Raw genomic sequence first — 23,184 nt, 5'->3', positions numbered from 1 at the left:
AGAGCAGAGGGGATTCCTAGGGAGCATCGCTTATGCATATTGTGCGACTGTCAGGAGGTTGAGTCAGAGGAGCATTTTATTTTTAGGCGCCCAGTGTACTACGAGATCCAAGGTCGCTACCACTGCCTCTTCAAAGATAGCTCCGAGCTCCTTTCCAGATTCCTCGCCTACCCAAATCAGAGATGCCTCGCAGCCTTGATTCACGAGAATGTCCGACACAGAGAGTACTTACTCAAGCGACGAGGCTTGGCCACATCATTAGACACCTCTCAGAGCAGGACCACAGAGTTCTTCCCATCAAGTGACATTGATCGTCCAGTCTCTAGCCGCAGAGACGTGACAGAGACCCCGACCCGACGGTCGCAACACGACACACGAGACATCGAGGGGACACACAGATCACTCTAGGGGACCTCCCGTCATTGTTTAGACCCGGGATACGTCCCATGGGAGTCATGGTGGCTCTGGTCTTGCGTCGAGCCTCATCCAAGAGACCGAGACGCACGGCACCCCTTGACGGGCGCCAGCGTCCCATCACCGGCTATGCACCAGCCAGGGCGACATGACATACGGAGGATTCCGCTCCGCTCCAACAGTCCTTTTCTTTTCATTGTTACATCCAGATGTATTTGATTATGTATGATCAGACTTAGGATGATTCAGCAGGGGTGATGATGCTCGTTTGAGTAGCTCCACCCTTACTGTGATCTGTATCAGGTTTTCTTTCAATCTCATAGGGACCCATCGGTCTTCTGAAGACTCTAATAAAATTTCTTCATGTTGCTTAACAACAAACCGAGAGCTATTGGCTCTCCCATATAATGTATCCTTTTTATGTTGTTTCCTCTCATGTCTAGGTAGTTTTATTGATGTTGCCCACACTAGCAAGTCCATTCTTTTTACAATTTGAATTTATTTTATGTGAAATTCACACTTCCAAGAGCCAAATTTGATCAAGAACCACTTAAAGAGTATCTTTAACAGAAAACCTAGTGATAGGCAAGATCTCTAAGAGGGGGAAAAAGGATCATGTCTCCATCTTTCCTCCCCAAAGGTAGTGTTTGGGAAACGGTGTCCAACATCATTACTTGGAGCATCTAGGTCACGTGTTGTAGCTTGGTGATGGGAAGCCACTAGGTTTACCATAGTCGCCATTTTGCAAGACATCATCTATACCCTATGCGCCATTTGGGAGCACGGGACTTGCCCTTTTTTTGCAAAATTATATTCTCCTTTATTTAGTCAAAATTATGGTCTTTAGGGACTTGCTAAACCCATGGTTAGCTTCTAAGCATGTCTAATGATAAACAAGGTGCACTTCTGGTTCGACACAAAGATTGGCTAGATAAGACTCATGTAATTCTATTTACGATTGATCTAAATCTAATTATAAACATTATCCTGATCCTTTCAACAAGCTTGGGCTGAAGTCGGCATGATATCATATCTATAACTGCACATTTCTTTGGGAAGGCCGTAACTTTGGGAATACAAAGAATGTCATTTGCTTAACTGAGTCACTGCTGCTACGAGTCAGAGAAATTTGGAGGTTTAAATACATCTAGAAAAAGTCCATTGAAGGCTTTCCACATTCCAATAGAGTGCAGGAAAGCTTTCAGTACAATTTTTTTAAAATAAAGTTCTTTTCTACTTCAAAGAAAGCGCTTGCTTAGCAACGTGTCACAATATGTTTTAAACAAGAAGTATAATAGACGGATAACACAAGATTGCTTGTCATGAGCGTACCATTGAGGGACAAATGGCGCCATCCAAATAGCATCACCAGCTTGTACTGGGTACCTGTTACAACCAAATTCATGTGTGAGTCATGGAACGGCATAAATAAATTCCTTCAAGAAATCATTTAGTCATGCCGCCATGACAGTACAACCACCAACTTTTAAAGCACCATAGGGACGACCAAAATATTGAAAAATAAACAAGAAAATGTTCAAAGCTCAATATAAAAGGAGCAACAAACAATGGAACAAGACAATGCTTGCAAATCCCTGCTCTCTCCCATCTCTGCAGCTCCTCTCTCCCTTGCTCCCACTTTGCTTATGCCTCAAGGAAGGCATCCTTGGCATCCTTGGCATCCTGGAATGACTAGCTAGGGTGGAGATGCCGGGGGGAAAAGTGCTTGTTGCAGCCCTCTATTACTGCCTTCTCTTGCACTCCCACTGTCCTTCCTCCTCTCTTGCTGTCAGCTTGGTACAGGCCTCTCGTTCTGTTGTTTCCTGAGACAGCAACCCCCCCCAAGCATGCATACAGCCCCCATCCCTGTCAGAATAGAAGGGTCAAGTCCCTATTTGTAAGCACCCAAATGAGGAGAGCATGGGGTAGTGACACCTGTAAAAGTGTAGAGCAAAGGATGAGGGGCTGCCATGTGGGCAGCAAACAGTTGGCCTTACTAGATTTTATTTGGACCCACCGTTAGGCAGATCTGTCCTGGAAGGGACAGCCATGGTGTTAGCCATCCTGTGGACCACACATGGGCCCTGACACAGGGCAGGGTTGCAGCCATGGTATGACCCCAATGGAGGGGCATGGAGGGCTGCACAATGAGCTGCATATTGGCAGGTATAAAGCCCATAATGTGGTCAGTGGTGCTACTGCAAAGCCCAGCCAGAATGAGCCCTGGGTGGCGGGGTTTACAAGTCACTGGTCAGCCAGTAGACAGACTGGGTCAGCCATACTCTAATCTGATCTTCTGTTCTGGGGGGCTTAGTCAGCCAGCTCCAGGGACATCCACCCCCATTGTAAATGCCCCTTGTGGGGGGGAAGAAGTGAGTCCATCAGAGCCTCTGATCAGCTCTTCTGGATTGGACACCCAAGCAGTAGAAGAGGCTGAAAAATGCCTCAGTTCAGGACAGCAAACAGCAGCCATCATTCCATCCTTCAGAAGCACACCTCTAGGCACTAGAAAAGAGAGACAAGGGCAGCAGCAGGAGTAGACCTGAGCACGGGTAGAGCTCATCCGGTGAGCATAAACAAAGATGCCCTTGCTGTCTATTTCAGATCTGACCAGGGTATTTATATATATGTATATATGCCCCATGTGATCTCATGGACTATTTGTTTTCCATTGTGTGTTCATACATGGTATCCAGGCTAGAATTGAGCTAGAGGTACATGCTTAGATTCTCTAACATGGTATCAGATCTGATTCATGATTCAAAGTTGTAGATGGAAGCAATTATGCAATCTAAAAGGTCAAGATAAGGAGCCACATGGTGGAAAGGAAGATTGGGAAGTGGGCCATGGGCGTAAAACTAGAATACAAAAATTAACTAGATGCCACGAATGAAACCAATTAACCCAGCATAAGTAGGAGAATGGGCAGAGAAGGGGTTATCTCTTATCATTGCTACACCAAGGGACAGAGTGATTCCGCATATCCAATTGGCAGATACTTCAAAGGAGGCCTAACCCATACTGAAAGATTTGTATGAGACAAACAACACTGGCCAAGGTTATCAGAGACCAACTAGCAGCTGCAGGTTAGAAGATTGATACAAATAAGTTAGTTCTCGACATGCTTCCCAAGAGCTTCAAAAAGTAACTACTACAAAGTGATCGAAGCCACTCACTTCGAGAAGCTAGGACCAATGCTCATGGGAGAAGAAGTACAAGAACACCAACGTGGAGGACAGGCCTTCTTGCTATAGCATCAAGGAAATGAAAGGCAAACAAGGGCAAACCTAGACAAAGTAAGATACATAGCAAAGGACTGCAGCTTAAAGAAGGCGGATCAACGAAAGGAGAACCGGTCCTAGAAGGAAGAACCAAAGGCCAACATTGTGGTGGAGGAGCTATTCTTGGTGGTTCCCCAAGCATCTCCGAGACAAGATTTGCAGACACTGAGATAGTCGTCAAAATGTCAAACATTGAGAATTGGTACACAACAAGTGTCGCTCAAAGTTAGGCTGCACTTAGGAGGTGTGCCTAGCTTGCTCCAATTGAGGTATTCATCCGAGGAATGTGTTCTCATTATTTATTGCTGAAGTCAATAAAGATGCTTTGGAGCGGCCTAGATTTCTCAACAGAGAAAAACGAGATTGAAGTCTTGCCACATAGCTAGAGGGAGCATCCTCTTAGCAAACGTATGTAACGCCTCCTACTTGATACTTGTCAGAGTTGGCATTGTGGACTTCTTGGAGGCCGCAAAGCTGTGACAAGGTCGTGCCAAAAAGACATACTTGGAGAATGTTGAAGATTCATGTAGAAAACTCTGTCAAAGACTTCATATCAAAGACAAGAGAGCCACAAGTGAAGAGGACGGATGGTAACGTGGAAGGCTCAAGATCTGAACTCAAGGACTGCACACAAGGAGAAACAGGCAGAACTTCCAAACGAAGATATACATGGAGAGATTTATCAGATAGTCGCTACCGATTGGGAGCAATATCATGGACCAGTTTCCCAACTTGGCTTACATGGAGAGTGAATGATCTAGACCAGCAGCACAAGTAGCAGACCTCAGCACATGTGTAGAGCTCATCTGGTGAGAGCATAGCATAGAGGTTCAAACAGGGAGCTGACAAGGCAGTTTTGAGTTTCTTCCTTAAGCCCTCCTCCCTCAGCCACTAAAGGCAGGAGTGAGCAGAAGATAAAACAATAGTATGTCACCTCAAATCTAGCACTATTGGAGCAGCATCCTGCAGTCCATGTAGTGTAGATAGTGATGATCCATGTTTGGGTTCTTTCAATGGACATCTCTATTCGGTTATTGGTTGCCATATCTTGATGTTTACTTCATATCTAAGTGTGGTATTCATTTATATATATGTGTGTGTTTCTGTGCAATCTTGACTAGGATCTAGAGTTTGGATGATTTGTCTTCCACTGTGTGTTCTAACATTGTATCACAAGTGCAGGTGTACAGATCACTTGGAATAAATCCAATGGCTTCTGGATTAGTAACGAGGACACCCCAGATTGGGGGGCTGATTTGGGTTTCCTTGGATCTAGAGAGGTTTCTCTATTAGATATTTGAATTTTGGGCTGCCAGGTCGGTGTGGGTATCTCTCCTTCGCAGCAAGTTGCAGAGTATCAAGAGAAAACTCCTTTTTTGGAGTTTAGCTAGATCACTCAGCTCAGAAGGATGATAAGGAATTTCTTATGGACTGGACTTGATGGTTTCGCAGATACCAAAGCCAGAGTGGCTTGGGAGACCTTGGTTATCCCCACACAAGAAGGGGGCCTCAATATCATTGATCCACATTTGCAGTAGAAGGCCATGCTTTGCAAGGTTGTGATCAAGGGGCTTTTGGCAAGACAGGAGCCTTGCAAATATTTCTTCATTCATTGCATACAACAATGTCCCCCCTCCTTGGGTGGTGATTGGATGGACAATACCGGGTGGATCTTTACCTCAGCGCATCTTAGGATTATTTCGTCCCCTCGTATGGTTTTCATCTTTAATCCTTGGGACAGCTTTCTTTTTTTTCAAAGAAAAGACTTCTATTAAGTATGAAAGAAACTCCAAGAGCAAAGCTCAAGGGAGGGGTACAACATGGAAGGCATGAAAAAACAAAAACCCTAATAGGGCAGAATCAAACTCCTGTAAGAGACCTAGAAAAAATCCAACATAGAGGCTGAAAAGTGCCACCTCAACCCTGTGGAGGACTCCGAGGAGAACAGAGAGCCATTCCAGTCCCTAAGGAAGACAGTTCTCTTGGTATAGGCTGCCCAAGAAGACCCATGCATCATAGTTACCAGGGAACGGGGATGTTCTGAAAATTCGGGTGTTGGGATGGGAACGTTCCGGGAGGGGGGAAACGGGGGAACAAGAACCGGAACGCCACGTCATACACAACACGACATCATATGACATAAAACTATGCTAGGAAATGAAAGAAACTAACATTTTAGAGCTTTGAACTTTCTATATAAGCTCTAAATACCATTTGAAACTTTCAAAGAGCTTTTTTTTTCTTTTTCTTTTTCTTTTTTTTTAGGGGGGGGGATGTTCCGGGGCCGTTCCGATTCAGGCTTGCTTCCTGGAACGGCGTTCCAAACGTTCTGGATGTCAGAACATTGTTCCCTGGTAACTATGCCCTGCATGCTCCCCCAATGGGCGCCAAGGTGTGTATAGTATCCTGAAGCTTGGGGCAGCTGCAGGATTAAACTTCAGAGAATCCCACCCTCTGAGGAAGAGATTGATAGGCAATCTGTCATGTGTGATGACCTCCTATTTGATGATCATGGCTGACCTCTTGGTACTTTTGGTAACATGTAGTGGTCCAGATGGGAGAGAGGTACGCTTTCTCTTTGGACTCTCGCAGGGATTTTAAAAGCCTTCCAAATGATAGTAAGCTCGCAAGTCATCTATGAGGAATTGAAAGAAGAATTGAGCAGATTGTTGCATCCCTACCCTTGGTTGCTACATCGTGCTAGCTGCTCCTTGCTTATATACTTCGCTTTTCTTAACAAAGATATGTAATTTTGAGAGGGGGATGAAGAAGAAAAGAGGCAATTCCATTTGGGAATCTGAACACTAGCAAATTTGTAAGGTTTGGGAAGGTTGATCATCGTGAAACCTAGTTGATTAAGCCCAATGAATCAAGTGACACCTCATGCCCTCATGATAATAATTCAAAATATTAGGCTTGACTACCCCACATAACAGATTTCAATTTTGAGTGATCAACCCAAAAAATGTACCCACACAAAGGGGGTATTTTAGTTACCATACAACACACATTTTAAATACATAAACCGTAAATTTATTCAATGGAGAATTTTTTTGGAAAATATCAAATGCTCAAGTTTTGTCTCCATATTAGTAAGAGAGGGATCTTCTTTTGCGAAAATTTCCTAAGCATTAAAGCAAAACTCAGATGAGGAGCATTTATGAACTTGGCTAATTTATACTTCAGCATTGACAAAGTGAACGAGACTCATGTTTAACAAACTCTTCCACTCTTAAACTCGAGAAACTTCAGTAATATAATCTGCCATTGGTCTGAAAGCAATAATGCATCCAAAAACCCTTCTTACCAATTTTCTCCTAGACGATATATGCCATGGCCCTCCAACATAAGAAGTCCATGCTGGTTATAATGCACCTCCTATGGAAACAAAACCAACAAGATAAAACAATACCCTAATAAGAAGCGGCCTAGGTCAACCTTCCTCCATTATAAGACAAAAATCAAAGGAAATGTCAGTAAATGCTCTTCTTATTCACTCATGATCTAAAAAATCTAATGACATTAAATTGCTAACAGAAGTATACACTGTGGTAGAAGGTACTTTAAAAGAGGCTCAAGGTGTACACATTATGTATCTATTGGTTGTATGCAATTAGCTTGTCCCATTATCTTATGGAGGTGGATGGAGCTAGAAACCCAAACCTTATGTCTCATTCATCACCAAATAAAGCTCTCATGTACTTTCCACAGATTTCAACACTCTAAATAGACAAATTAGCATGATACAAAGCAATGCTCAGATTTAAAGACTAGGACATAGAACTGTTCAACTGAAGAATGTGGAAATTAGAAAAGAATCAAACAAAAACAAGAATGGAGATAACAAAATTAAATCATATATGTAGAGAATTTAAAGACACTACATCGCTAACAGAAGGAAACACCAAAATAGAAAAAGTACTAAAAAAGGCTCAATGTGTCACACTTTATGTGTCTATCATGCCAAGAAGGCATTCAATGTGGGTCTACGCCAAGAAGCCATTCAATGCGTATGTTTACTCAACTAGCATCCCCCCTTAAGAGAGAACTTAGGAGGCATGAAGGGATAGCCAAAGATCATGTCTCCTTGTGACTGCATGATAAAGTAACAAGACCAAGATAATAACATAACACGAAATGATGCTTATATCTTAAGTCCAAGTTTTCAGCTGAAGAAATTGGGAGGAAAACAAGGAGTAAAACAGCAGCAAGAATGAAGATCAAGCAAGGGAAAAACAACATGAAATGATAGTCTTTTATTCCTGTACAGGCACATTAGGCATTGTGGGACAGCCAAAAATCTGTCTTAAATGCCCAAAATCAGCTCTAGAAAAACCCCTTTATTGATACATGATTCATATATGTTTTTATGGCTATATACTGTATGAACTGGACTCTGTTCCATCGATGACGTTTCTCTCCCACAACTTGAAATTTCTTTGACATGATACAGTTGGTTGTTTCAAAAGTTTATGAAGACTCTTTAGGATTAAAACATTAACCAGGCTTATTCTCCTCAAATGATCATACTTAGTCACAGGAGATAAACATATTTTCATTCCAGTTGTCTACAAACATGGGGAAGGTCACACTAAGGACGAACAGCTATGGGTGGACAAGTATCCACATGACAATTGGGACCTGCAGTGGCACCCTTTCATCAAAGCCAGGGGATTTGTCTGTGCCTTACATAGGAAGACAAATAATTTGTCACATAGAGACTCAACAGAGCCCCAAGAGATTGCCAGTAATCCAGAAATACATGTGTTCACTCGAGTCAGCTATATAAAATTGAACGCAGGATGATGGGGGTATCAAAGGCTCCACGATGTTTGCTTTGCTAATTTCACTCACACCTACAAGGGATCATCAAAGCGTGGAAATGCAATGAACTTGCCAAATAAACTTGGTTGAGTGTACACTTTCACTGCTTCTACATTTTGAGACCTACTACTTTCCATTCATGACATCAACTAGCATCCCCCCTTAAGAGAGAACTTAGGAGGCATGAAGGGATAGCCAAAGATCATGTCTCCTTGTGACTGCATGATAAAGTAACAAGACCAAGATAAAAACCCAAACCTTATGTCTCATTCATCACCAAATAAAGCTCTCATGTACTTTCCACGGATTTCAACACTCTAAATAGACAAATTAGCATGATACAAAGCAATGCTCAGATTTAAAGACTAGGACATAGAACTGTTCAACTGAAGAATGTGGAAATTAGAAAAGAATCAAACAAAAACAAGAATGGAGATAACAAAATTAAATCATATATGTAGAGAATTTAAAGACACTACATCGCTAACAGAAGGAAACACCAAAATAGAAAAAGTACTAAAAAAGGCTCAATGTGTCACACTTTATGTGTCTATCATGCCAAGAAGGCATTCAATGTGGGTCTACGCCAAGAAGCCATTCAATGCGTATGTTTACTCAACTAGCATCCCCCCTTAAGAGAGAACTTAGGAGGCATGAAGGATAGCCAAAGATCATGTCTCCTTGTGACTGCATGATAAAGTAACAAGACCAAGATAATAACATAACACGAAATGATGCTTATATCTTAAGTCCAAGTTTTCAGCTGAAGAAATTGGGAGGAAAACAAGGAGTAAAACAGCAGCAAGAATGAAGATCAAGCAAGGGAAAAACAACATGAAATGATAGTCTTTTATTCCTGTACAGGCACATTAGGCATTGTGGGACAGCCAAAAATCTGTCTTAAATGCCCAAAATCAGCTCTAGAAAAACCCCTTTATTGATACATGATTCATATATGTTTTTATGGCTATATACTGTATGAACTGGACTCTGTTCCGTCGATGACGTTTCTCTCCCACAACTTGAAATTTCTTTGACATGATACAGTTGGTTGTTTCAAAAGTTTATGAAGACTCTTTAGGATTAAAACATTAACCAGGCTTATTCTCCTCAAATGATCATACTTAGTCACAGGAGATAAACATATTTTCATTCCAGTTGTCTACAAACATGGGGAAGGTCACACTAAGGACGAACAGGGTGGACAAGTATCCACATGACAATTGGGACCTGCAGTGGCACCCTTTCATCAAAGCCAGGGGATTTGTCTGTGCCTTACATAGGAAGACAAATAATTTGTCACATAGAGACTCAACAGAGCCCCAAGAGATTGCCAGTAATCCAGAAATACATGTGTTCACTCGAGTCAGCTATATAAAATTGAACGCAGGATGATGGGGGTATCAAAGGCTCCACGATGTTTGCTTTGCTAATTTCACTCACACCTACAAGGGATCATCAAAGCGTGGAAATGCAATGAACTTGCCAAATAAACTTGGTTGAGTGTACACTTTCACTGCTTCTACATTTTGAGACCTACTACTTTCCATTCATGACATCAACTAGCATCCCCCCTTAAGAGAGAACTTAGGAGGCATGAAGGGATAGCCAAAGATCATGTCTCCTTGTGACTGCATGATAAAGTAACAAGACCAAGATAAAAACCCAAACCTTATGTCTCATTCATCACCAAATAAAGCTCTCATGTACTTTCCACGGATTTCAACACTCTAAATAGACAAATTAGCATGATACAAAGCAATGCTCAGATTTAAAGACTAGGACATAGAACTGTTCAACTGAAGAATGTGGAAATTAGAAAAGAATCAAACAAAAACAAGAATGGAGATTGAGCAAGAGAAACAAAATTAAATCATATATGTAGAGAATTTAAAGACACTACATCGCTAACAGAAGGAAACACCAAAATAGAAAAAGTACTAAAAAAGGCTCAATGTGTCACACTTTATGTGTCTATCATGCCAAGAAGGCATTCAATGTGGGTCTACGCCAAGAAGCCATTCAATGCGTATGTTTACTCAACTAGCATCCCCCCTTAAGAGAGAACTTAGGAGGCATGAAGGGATAGCCAAAGATCATGTCTCCTTGTGACTGCATGATAAAGTAACAAGACCAAGATAATAACATAACACGAAATGATGCTTATATCTTAAGTCCAAGTTTTCAGCTGAAGAAATTGGGAGGAAAACAAGGAGTAAAACAGCAGCAAGAATGAAGATCAAGCAAGGGAAAAACAACATGAAATGATAGTCTTTTATTCCTGTACAGGCACATTAGGCATTGTGGGACAGCCAAAAATCTGTCTTAAATGCCCAAAATCAGCTCTAGAAAAACCCCTTTATTGATACACGATTCATATATGTTTTTATGGCTATATACTGTATGAACTGGACTCTGTTCCGTCGATGACGTTTCTCTCCCACAACTTGAAATTTCTTTGACATGATACAGTTGGTTGTTTCAAAAGTTTATGAAGACTCTTTAGGATTAAAACATTAACCAGGCTTATTCTCCTCAAATGATCATACTTAGTCACAGGAGATAAACATATTTTCATTCCAGTTGTCTACAAACATGGGGAAGGTCACACTAAGGACGAACAGCTATGGGTGGACAAGTATCCACATGACAATTGGGACCTGCAGTGGCACCCTTTCATCAAAGCCAGGGGATTTGTCTGTGCCTTACATAGGAAGACAAATAATTTGTCACACAGAGACTCAACAGAGCCCCAAGGGATTGCCAGTAATCCAGAAATACATGTGTTCACTCGAGTCAGCTATATAAAATTGAACGCAGGATGATGGGGGTATCAAAGGCTCCACGATGTTTGCTTTGCTAATTTCACTCACACCTACAAGGGATCATCAAAGCGTGGAAATGCAATGAACTTGCCAAATAAACTTGGTTGAGTGTACACTTTCACTGCTTCTACATTTTGAGACCTACTACTTTCCATTCATGACATCACATTATCCTGTCTGGTTCAAAGAGGACGGCCTTGCTCTATTCCATCGCATTGCATAGTTCTCCCAGCATTGTGAAGTATGCTTGTTATGTTTGTGCTCGTCAGGAGAGCAAAGTCCAGATGTTTTGACGTTGTTAAGAGTTCTATAATGCTACCTGAAATACAACCAGAAAAAAAAAACAAAATCTCACTCTAGATAGGTGGACAGCAGCATGGATTATGGCACGTCACTTGTAAAGATAGGCTCCACAAATTGCTAGTTATGTATAATGGGATGGTGAGACAGCATTGTCAAAGGGTTTCACTTGCCTTTTGCTTGGGGACCCTCCTCCACCTTTGCCTCATCTATTTCAAACTCCCACATCTCAACTTGGTAAACTAGAGACTGTCACAACTAGCTTTCAACATATCTACTGACCATTTACGAGCCATTTACTAAGTCCCTAGCTCAGTCACCCCATGGAGCTTAATCCTTGAAATGCTATGCCTAGAGTTGACTGACCTACATAATCTCCCCATTTTAATTGTTCCTCAATTTTACTCTTAATGGTCTTAAATTGACAAATTTTATAATGTCATTTCAATCCCTCTGACAGCATTTTTGTGAGATTTGAGCTTGCTTAAACGGTTGTGTCCTTGCCAAATCCTCAATACAACCCCAAATCTAATTCATGAAATAAGGGATTCTTTGCAATGACAATGCAGCTTTGACTATCACAATAGGTGGCACTCACACATTTCCTGAAATGATAAGGATCATGTCAGTTTTCTCAAGCACGTACATTCTATCGCGACTGTGTTGTCTGCTTTGTATGCAGCTTCATTGGATGAAACAGAGTCCCTAATGGTTTATTTCTCAGCCATGAAGTACAGGCTGACACAATTGAGAAACAAAATCCAGATGTGCAGTGTATGTCATCACTATCTCCTGATTAGTCTAAGTCTGTGAACCTAGAAAGCTAAAAGTTTTTGTCTCCAGCATATGCAAACCAAAGGTAAGAATGCCTTGAACATATTCGAGAATTTTTTTGACTGTGTTCCTAATAACCTTATAGTACAAGCAATGTTATAACCTTATAGTACAGGCAATGTCATGCCTCATAGAAGACAAGTGAGGCTGCCTACAATCTATCTACAAAGTGTGCCTGAAAGGAGCAAAAATGATTTCTATACAACCAAGGAACATCACAACTGAATGCAGTTAGATTTCCTCCCAGCCTATGTTTGTAGAACCACGCTCACGATACAATACTCCTTCAATTTTAGCTCAAGTGGTTTCTTTCTACGAACCACATTTTCCCTAGATAAGTCCAAAATGCCACGTTCTATCCTTAAAGCCTTCCTTAGATGTCCCTGTTACCCCTTCTAGGGGTAAATTTTATATTATTTGCCCCTAGGCACCATTCACATGTAGGAGCACCCGGGCCTTTGGTCTTAGACTCATCTAGTCCATGCAAATCACCCTCACCATTGACCTTGACATTAAAACCATTTGACCATATACATAAAGCACAATACAAGTTCTTACAATTGTCGGTCCTCTAAAGGGAAATGCCCCTTCCGAGGTCATGTTATCTCAACTTGAGCATAACTTAGCACTCTCTATAGTAAAGAGTGTGAAGGAGCTAAATTGTTTCTCGTTTCTTAAGCTGTCGTGATGGGAGACCAGCAAGTCCCCATGGCAGCCACTCTCGTTGCCATCTAGCAAGACATTATCTACACCCTGTGCGACATATGGGAGTGGGTGACATCAGGATCCCGGACAACCAGTGAGAGGCGGGCGCATTATGTGATAGGAGATTAGCAGAGCTTCCCTTTCTCACCTTGTGAAATACATCATCGAATAGAAGAAGTAAGAAGCGCATATATATATATATATATATATATGGGCTTCTTACTTCTTCTATTCGATGATGTATCTGCAGATCATGGACCATGATAGCGACTAGCTTAATACTACAAGAAACACACTCATGGTTATGAGTTGGCAATACTGGCCACTTTTAGCTGGAACTTTAATGAGGCTGCCTCCAACTCCAAATGTGCCCTTCTGGACTAGCCAAGCCCATTTCCAAAATTCGGTACAAGTTGCTTCTTATTCAGATTTCTGAGGCTCATAAAGAGTCTTGCTTAGTGTCCCCCTTTTCTTGATGAGCTAGATACTCATAAGCTACAATATGTATGATTTTCAATATTGAGCCAAACAACCCCCCCGATGACTAATCCTTCATTAGGAGTTGCGACAGGCCTTGGTGGGGCCACAAATTTAAAATTCTCATGCTTTAATAGCATATGTTTTCCCCGATAAACTCGACATTGAGGCAACCTTCTTCTTCTTCATCTTGTCCTCAACAATTGGATGTAGCAATGGTCTATCTCTAAGGGACCAAGATGTTGTCGATTTGGACAAGTTGATCATTGGTAGAGCACTCTAGGTTGGGCTCAAAGTCAAGGATCTAGAGACTGTCTACCTACACATCCCTCCTTGCCAATCCAGTAAGAGATCACTTCTTGCACCAAGTCATGAGTCTTTTATCCAACACAAATTCTTGAATTATTGGAGGAGACTTCCACAACCTAGAATCCATAGAAGACAAGCTAGAAGGGGCTCCCTTCATTGACATTCCGCGCTCTAGGCAAGTTAGCTGGGAGCAATTTCTTTTGTCCATCAAAGGGAGCGACTTTTCACCAACCTGCCTCCAACAAAGAGGCCCCTGTTGGCACCACCTCACAAGTTTTCTACCCAGCATGGAATCATGGGTTATTCGAGGACACTGCAACAACTTGGAATCCATAGAAAGCAAGTTGAGAGGGGCTCCCGTCATCGTGATCCTACGCTCTAGGCAAGGAATCTAAAAGCAATTTCTCTTTTCCATTAGAGGTAGAGACACTTGGATGAAGGCAAAACTAAGGTTAAGTCTTCATGTTTCTATTAGCCAATGCAAAAGCGACCATTTTTATAGAGTGCCAGAGTGTAGGCCTCCTTCCCTTCCCCCTTTTTTATATGAGGGTAACTCCACCATATTGAATTCACGCCCCTCGTAGCTATCTCCCTCATGCTGCATGTTGCTAGCCCCCCCTTTCCACCAGCCCCCCCCTCTCGCTTGTTGCTGCCTCCCACTTTTCTCCCACTCCCCCGTCTTTTCTTCCTCCCCTTGCCAGGCTGTTCTGCAGGCAACTGTGGGGGTATTTTCTGCCCCCTGACCACCTTTGCTGCTGTATCTGGATTGAGGGGATTTTTCCACACACCCCCCCCTGGATCATTGGCTGTTCGAGGAGCCTTTTCTTCGCCCCTACTGTGTCCTTGGTAGTGGTAGCCTTTCCCTTGACCTCGCTGGTTGTAAACCAGCATGGCTGCCTACCAGGTGGGGGCCTGAAGCAGGGCAGTTCCCTGCTCAAGTTCCCTTCCTTGGAGCCCCCTTTTTGACTCTGGAGCACCCTTTTTCTCCTTTTCCTGCTTTTCCCATTCCTCCATTCCCCTTCCCTCTTTTTCCCTGCCTCTTCTTTCCTCCTTCCCGCTAGCACACGCAGCTCTTGTTATTGTCTCTGGTGATCAAAATCTTGGTGGTGACCTTTTCAGTCTGGCAAAAGGGCTCTCATGGAAGCAGCTCCCGCAAAACCCAGAGCCGTTTGGATTACACTTTCCCGGGAGGACAAACAACAGGTGAAGATTGCCGTCCAGTCCCTTCAGGATAGAGCATTGGTGGGCTGCATTGTGGGCCTTACTCCCACCCACAGCCAGCTTTGTGATTGGATAAAGCCGAGTTTGGCCTTAGAGGGTGACCACATTCAGGAGGTCACCATGTATAGGAGAGGTGTTTTTCTTCTTTACTTGAGTTCCCCAACATCACCCAACCAATTCATGTAGGGCATCGAGCCACCTCCCCACCGAGATAGAGGCACGAGCGGGAGCACTCTAATCTAAGGGGGTCGCCTCCGGATGTTGCAAATTGAGTCTCTGATCCCTTGCTCCTTCCGTTCCAGATGGTATAGAGTGGGGCTCGGAGGCCGCCTTCTATCTGAGACAAATGGTGATCCAGAGATGGATGGGGTCTTGGATATGCTTGAAAGGCAGAAAACTCAGACATGAATTTGCTGCATGCTCCTCAACATCTTTATTAGCACATATGAAAGATGGTATCCTCAAATAATCCACAAAACATGAGGATAAACATCAGGAAAAACATCCGCTTCATTGCTTTGACTTGCATCTAGGTTATTTGTTTCAAGGTGATTAGAAATGAATCCCAAACCTTGCTTGTTGTAAGGGTTTCTGAATTCATGCTCTTCAAAAACTGCATTTGGATACTTGTCTTTGTACTTCCAAGCAAAATCAGGTGCAAATGCATAGCATGCACAAGTAGAAAATGATCTTCATTAGCAAAACAAGCCTCTTTTCAATCTTCCTAAACGCTTGATAATGCATCTTCTTGCTGCTCAAGCTGCCAATGAAATAATCCCAAACTGATTGGCATTGGATATGCTTTTGATTCATCTGAAATTCACTTATTATTTTTTGAAACTGAAATCTACCCTGATGCATTTCTGAGCTGAACTGAAATCTGATCTGATCTGAAATCTAATCTGATTCATTACTAATCTGAGCATGCATAGAGACACCTGAATTGACATAGTAACTTTGTTTGTCCATTTTGGAATCATCTGTAAATTCTGAATCCTCTTTGGGCAAAGTATACTTAGTTTGTAGAATTTGCACCCTTCTTTGAAGTTCTAAGATCTCCCAAATGTAATTACGTGATTTATAATTACGTCTATGAAATTTGACATGCCGATCATATGCATCAACAAGCAAATCTAAATAATGGGAGAGCTTATCTGTTAATTTATTGATCTTCTTGACTGACTTTTCTTTCAATATAGCAAGAAAAATATCATAGAATTTTGCATCCAAAAGTGTGATTTCTCATGTGACCACGTTGTCCACAATACTTGCAAAAATACATGGAACAATCCTTTTCTCCATGATCAGAAATATGGCATAAAGAACAGTTTTTGTCTGATTCTTTTTCGTAGATTTTGCCATGATAATCGGAAATCAGAAAAACAGTAACATATTCACTTAGATATGCTTCAGGTTCAGCTGAAATGAGAGTAGCTTGATCCAAAATTCTGCACTCGGAACTGCAACTAATTGTCTCTTGTCAGTCTTCAGAACTGCATCAAACTTTTGTTCCACTTCACACATCAAAGCTTGCACATGAGGATTTGCTACTAGTATACTGCTACACTGCTCCAACTCCTCAAGGCGTGTGCCTTTCAGCGACAGGAAGACAAAAAGGCATTTTGAAAAATAGGTCGATGCCAAGATGAAAGAAAGGTAACTGTAAATGAAAGATCTACTAATACTTTCAATTGAAATGGCAGTTCCTGCCCCCTGAAGCTGGTGGAGGAAGGCAATAATGACTTGAAGACAAGTAGCTCGCAAGCATCAAAGAGAAGCACAAACCAGAACAGAGGATGCATAAAGCCATAATATATATTATAGACAAAACCCTCTTGCAAATGTGCTCAGATCATAACCACTCGATTCTACTTTTCTTCCTTGCTTGTACTGCTTTTCACTCTGTTTTTTGTTGTTTCTTACAGCCTGCTTCACAAATTATTTGCTTTCAAGAACAATGCTACAACCACTCCATCTGTGATAACCTTCCATCACACACCCTTATAAGCTGTTGGTATCACAAGCTGCTACAAATGCTTTACATAGGGACAAGCTGTTGTCTGACTAGGTGGCTGCTCATGTCTTTCTCTAAACATGTTCTTCATTCTATGCTCCTGATGTTGATCCGGTTCATTGTGTTTGGCAGCCTCCCTTTCTTCTTCAAAGCTCTATTTAAATTAGATTTGTATGACCATGATGCGAATCTCAAAACATAGAAACTCTAATGGCAAAAGGAAAGGAAATCGAGATTGAAAGCAGCTCGTTAATTGTGGAATACAAAGGATGAGTATGTAGCCAAACTAGATCATCGAATCTCTGTAATTTTCTTATACAATGTCAAGACCAAGGGATGGAGTTAAAATCAAAGAAGTATTTGCAAATATGTACGATCTGTAGGCAATAGATGGAGCTTTTTTCCCTTAGGAATGATATGCACTTGTCTTCCCCTATCAGAATCCTTTTGCTACCTGCTAAATTTTCAATGCTGCTGACCGATTTGTCCTTTGCCTTGCGGACTGGCTTTGTCTTTCGTTGCTTATGATAGTTACTGCTTGATCTTGTTAAATAAGTTCATATTTTTGGTGATTGCAGACGTCGACTACCCTTATGCGGAATTTGTGATTCACCTTAATTTTAGTTCACAGATCCTCTTTTGCTGTTCGAAGAGAAATCCTCATGTTGCATCCATTGAAGATAGTCCAAACACTCCTTCTGCTTCATCCTTTCATTTCAGTGTATTTCTTGGTTCTTCCGTTCCGATTGTTGCTTCTTCCATTAGTTTTACAGTTGTTCCTCTGGGTTTCCCTCTACAGATGCGTGAGTACTACACATCCAAGCTGGCCAATATGGCCTCCTTCATTGCTGCAGCAACCTGCATTGCAACTTCCCGTATGCCATTTCTAACAACGCAGAACAAATAACTATTTTATTCATGATTGCATTAACCATAGCTCTTCAATGGACGTTTTGTCATTTTCCTTTTCCATTATGGCCTGCTTTCCAAAGAATAGGCTGATTGTATTCATCAGAATTCAATTTTCGGTCTTTTTGTGGTCACCTTGGGTTGTCTTCAAGCTTATGCAAGGCGCTTACACTGAAGGGCAACGTAAAGCAAACGGCAAGCAATAGTTTCATATTATGGAACCCTCATACAGTAACACCACCGAGAGTTTCTACAAAGACATCCAAGACCCTTGCAAGAGAATCTTGACTATAGAGAAGGTTGTTGCTTGGAGTTCTGCCTCAGGACGTCAGCAGCATATTGATGCACAGGAGTTACCCCACCGAAAATAGATTTACACATTTTGTGAGGTGCCTTGTCCAATTGTTTGAAGCCCAAATCTTGCTTTGTTCGAGACTTCAATCAGAATCCCATTTTTTGGCAGCTGATTGCCTTTGGCTCTTCTTGCTTCGAAGGTCACCTTTGTTCTAGACCTTGAATTGACCATTGCCTTTCATTTAGTGCTGCTTTCTCCTCTGCGCTGATATTCTGAAGTTGATACCTCATTCATTGATGTACTTCATCTCTCCAAAATAGGCTGGTCTCATCTCTGAAGTGGTAAAATGATCGAACCAATTGCAGGATTGCTAGTCTTCAAGGGTAAGCAACACCCTTCAAGAGGAAAGATAAAGGAAAAAGACATTTGCTAGCCTCTGTTTAAAAGATTCCCCAGGCAGTGAGCTGCGTTCTCTAAAAACAGGCGGATCAGCAACCCACAGTTGACTGACTTGTATGGTTAGTTTTTTTCAAGCATTAATAGAAAGTTCCTTTCTCTTGAAAAAAAAAGGCATTAAATGATCTCCCCTATCTTGAAACCTGAGTTGAATATTGAAATTAGATTTGGCCCCATATGTTTGAATCTCGTGCACATGAAAAAGATCTCTAGACAGACTCTAATTTGAAACTTCATTTTATTCTTGTTCAAGGTTCTCCGATCAGCAAGAGATGAGAGATAAGTTAGTCCAACTGGACTTAGACCAGAACCTAAGCAATTCCCATTGGCACCATTGTGAGTCATCATAAGATGACCTTTTTATTTGGCTTGTGCAACCTCCCCCCCCCCATGTGTAACATTCAATTGTGCAAACCCCCCTCCGCCCCCCCCCCCCCCGCCCTTTTCTGCCATTGAATGTGTAACATCTTATGCTCAGCCTAGGATTATTTGGAGAAAGATTTGAAGACTACTAGCAATAGCTAGTGTTCAGTTGATGTCATCTAGAAAGGTGCTCAAGGATCCATGAAGCTGTTATTGGAGAGGTCCAAGCACAGGACAAACAGATTTTCACAGAGTTAAATGCAGTTCAGGAACACCATGTGGAGCCCATAGGACAAATGCTCTATGACTCGAAAGCTTTAAAAGGTTGCCATTCTTAGAGTCATGAATGCAGTTTAAGTACACTATGTGGAGCCCATAGGATGAATTCTCTCAGAAGCTCAAAGAAATCGCCATACTTAGAGTCATGTGGTTTTTTCCTTCGACTTACAAAATAGATTATAAAGTGAATATATTCACACCCTCACTAGCTTTTCTTGGGAAATTTCCCAGTGCTTCTTCAGGTCTATTGTTTTGTCAATAAGATATGCTTCACTTGTCAATAACTTGCAATAAAGGATCTGTTTTTGAAGCAAACACCAGCATTACAGTCAATAGCAATGGCCTAATCCAAAATCCCAACATGCTTAAACATCATCCAGCATGAATTCTGAATTATCAGCTTGCACAAATAGTTAATGGTCACCTCACGAAAAAAGATCATCACAACAATTTAAATCAGAAATTGTAAACAGGTTTTAGATCTAAATTTATTGAGCACTACAATCTGCATCAATACTACAGTGAATGCTCAAAGCTATTCCACAAAGTGAGACTTTCATGTAATCATCAGAAGGGAGAAGTCACTTTAATCAACCTTCACATTCAGATATTCCCCAGGTTGAAAGTCCATGACCTGTGCAAGACCACCCAAATGTTACAACCATCAATTAGAAATTTGAATGTTTAAAATCTTATACAACCAAGATGAAGAGTGACCAAACCAAAATTCAATTTTCCGTTCCCAACGTCTGCCCACAATCCATTGTTCCCACAATGTCCTTTGCATTTATGGCGGGGAGGACGGAAACAAAAATGAGAATAGAAAGAAAACTTTACCATTCAAAGTCAGAAAACCATCAAGAGAAACTCACGAGTGATAACCGGCACTGTTGCATGTTACTATTTTCTCCATTAGAAAGTTTGTATTATTAATAAGCACTCCTCCTTACATGCATTTGAAAAATAGCATATAACTGACACATGACATTTACCTTCTTGCCTACACACGTCACTGTTGTGTCCCTTCAGCTCCTTTTCCTTCACATTTAGCCTTCATTATTACAACTTACAGGCAAAGTGTACAGTAAGTCAATTGAAGACACAAGTGCGTCCCCACCCCCCTCTCAGCCTTCCCGCACCCCCTCACTGCCTCCCTGCCCGCTCTCAGCCTTCCCGTGCCCACTTCCTCTGTCCCAACCTCCTGCCAGCCGTCCCCACTTCCTCTCCCACCCTCTGTCAGCCCTCCCCCGCTTCTCCTCTCTCCCTTCTCTGCCACTTTCTGCTTCCTCTCGTTCTCTTCCCTCTCCCCCTCCCTTCAGCTCCCCAAAGACGGACAGAGCCTTATAATTTCAGTTTATGTTGGCCTCTCACCCTTGATTGACAAATGGTGCATTCAGTAAATCCCCACTCACTTTCACTCGCCACAAGAAAATGCACTTTTTCAAAAGGCGAGTTGTTGCAGCCTCATAAAGATGTGGAGTTGGAGTGTTCCACCACCCTCTTTGCTCGTATCTATGGATCCCATCCTTCCAAACTTCAAGCCAAGGATTGGATGCTTGCGGCTTTACTCTCGAACCTCATTCCATACCTTAAAGATGTTTGTTTGTTGAGAAATGGTTTCTTCCAGGTGGTCTTTGATTCTCTAGAGGTTGCGAGTGATGTGCTCACCATTGCGCTTGGGCTCTAAGAGGATTTTTTAGGGACCTTTCACGTTGGTCTTTTACCCAACAGAAGAGGATAGCCAAGTCTTTTCTCTTTCATCAGGTTCCCCTGCCTTCCTCAGGTATTCATCGGCTCCATGCCTCGATCAGAGCTACTGATCCCCCCCTCCCTAGTTTGGCTTATTCATCCAATAGAGGCAATCGTATCAGATGGGATTCCTAGAGTTAGGGTTGTTGTTGAGGACCCTAACTTATCCGATGACCATATCATGCTCCAGCATCCTAAAGTTCTTTCTTTTAGTAGATAGTTGAGATTGCAAGCAAACAAGACCAGTGCAGGATCTGTACGACCTTTGGTCATTTTGCCATCAAACTGAGACTAGAGTTATACCTGAGGCTACCCCTTGCTCAGTTCAGAACACTACTGCTCCCGATGCTGCCCCGATTGCAGCTCCTCACCTTGATCCGATTGCAGCTCCTCACCTTGACCAAGCTCTACTGTTGATGATTCAGTCTTGAAAAGGACTAGTCTTGGAGCCTCTATAGATCTTCGTGGTCATGGTTCTTCTAAGCACCCCCATTCTTCATCCGCATCCCCCTCATGGTACCATCTCTCTGGTTTCAACTACAGGGATTTTACGTACCATGGCACCAGTATTGATTTAAGGAACTCTTTTTCAAACTTGGCGTATTAGCAACCTTTCCTGAGGAGGATTGTGCCCATCACCTTCGGTTGGCCATTGATTGGTATTCCTTTTGACAAGGTGTCTTCCTCCTCACATGGATGAGTTCTTTCCACCATGGATTTTCCTCCACTTAGTTCCCTCCCTCGCTCTTCGAGCAGGAGGTCTTCCCTCATGTAGGCGTTTGTTTCTACCACTAGGTCGGGTAAGGTGTTCCAATCTACTTCCTCGCTATCGATGAGGATTGTTAGTGGGAACATATAGGGCCTTGGTGGTGTGCCACATCGTCGTCATAGGTGGGGTGCCACATCGTCATCATAGGCAGCTTATTTGTACTCAAAATGCTTGTAGGCCAAGCCTTGCAAAAACACTCCCGCCTTCGGTGATCACGCGAGATCCTGACGTCCCGCGCTCCCAAGTGGCATGCAGGGTGTAGATGATATCTTGCCAGATGACAACCAAAGTGGTCGCGAGTGGAACCAAGTGCTCGCCCATCATCAGGCTGCAGCACGCAACCCATACATTTCACACTGTGATGCTCGCCACTATCTCCCGCACAATGTCCTCAGGAGAGGGAAGGGGATGATGCCAAGCGTGCAGTGTCGCCTCATGCAACTCGATCCTGAAGATGCTCTGTCCATATGTCCTATGAGACCTCATCAATCTAGAATGCATGCCCCCCCTTTGTCTGTTAGAAAACAGAAGGAAAGAATCACTCTAACCTCCACCCAAGATCTCTCCCGCTCTAGCAACACTCAACTTAGATAACTGATCACAGATACAATACTCACTCAGAGAAAACTTAGACAGACTTAGACAGAAAGAGAATATATTCATCCACCGGATGGTGGCCAGAAAACTGGCTCCAGGGGAGCAATACAAAACTCAGCCAAGTGCTGAGACAAACTGAAGGAATTCTCTCTGTCAGAAGATGCCAAATCTGAGTGCACAGCACAGCCTAAAACAGAGGCTTTCTGTCCTGCACTGGATGGCTGAATGAAGGGAAGTGTGGGCCTTTTATAGGCACTGCCCAGGCCTGTTGGTATGGCCGACCAGCAGGGTCGGTTCCCTGACTGGGGACCGACCAGGTCAGTCTGGAAAATCGACCAGGGTCGGCCCTGGTCGGTGGCCCTGGTTGGACCGACTGGTCCTGCAACAGGCCCCTATAAAAGGGTGCCCTGTGCAGCCAGTCCATTGCATCGAGGAAGGCATGGAGCCCCCCCAAAATCGCTGCTGTTTGCTGAGTCTCTCTTTCCCATCCCTCCTTACCATCACTGCCCCTTGTCCCCACAAAACGGGGGCTCACAGGTGGGAACAGTGAGTCTCTAACACCC

General features: G+C 42.6%; 1 protein-coding gene across 3 annotated transcripts in view; it reads right to left on the bottom strand.

Annotated features, from left to right (window-relative positions):
* The window catches only part of UGLYAH (ureidoglycine aminohydrolase), a 154,449-nt gene that overhangs the window by 27,675 nt on the left and 103,590 nt on the right, over positions 1–23,184 (bottom strand). For all 3 annotated transcript variants that reach the window (XM_087383596.1, XM_087383595.1, XM_087383597.1), the window contains 3 exons: positions 20,102–20,140; positions 7,003–7,073; positions 1,747–1,800 (listed from right to left, as the gene is read on the bottom strand). In XM_087383596.1, coding sequence (XP_087239722.1) covers positions 1,747–1,800; positions 7,003–7,073; positions 20,102–20,140 — 164 coding nt within the window. The remainder of the gene's footprint in view (positions 1–1,746; positions 1,801–7,002; positions 7,074–20,101; positions 20,141–23,184) is intronic.

Source organism: Dipteris shenzhenensis, chromosome 13 (assembly GCF_047967505.1).
Source record: "Dipteris shenzhenensis isolate YYH24624 ecotype China chromosome 13, Dip_SZ_1.0, whole genome shotgun sequence".
In the NCBI taxonomy this organism is placed as follows: Eukaryota; Viridiplantae; Streptophyta; class Polypodiopsida; order Gleicheniales; family Dipteridaceae; genus Dipteris; species Dipteris shenzhenensis.
This window is presented reverse-complemented; position numbering and strand designations above follow the sequence as displayed.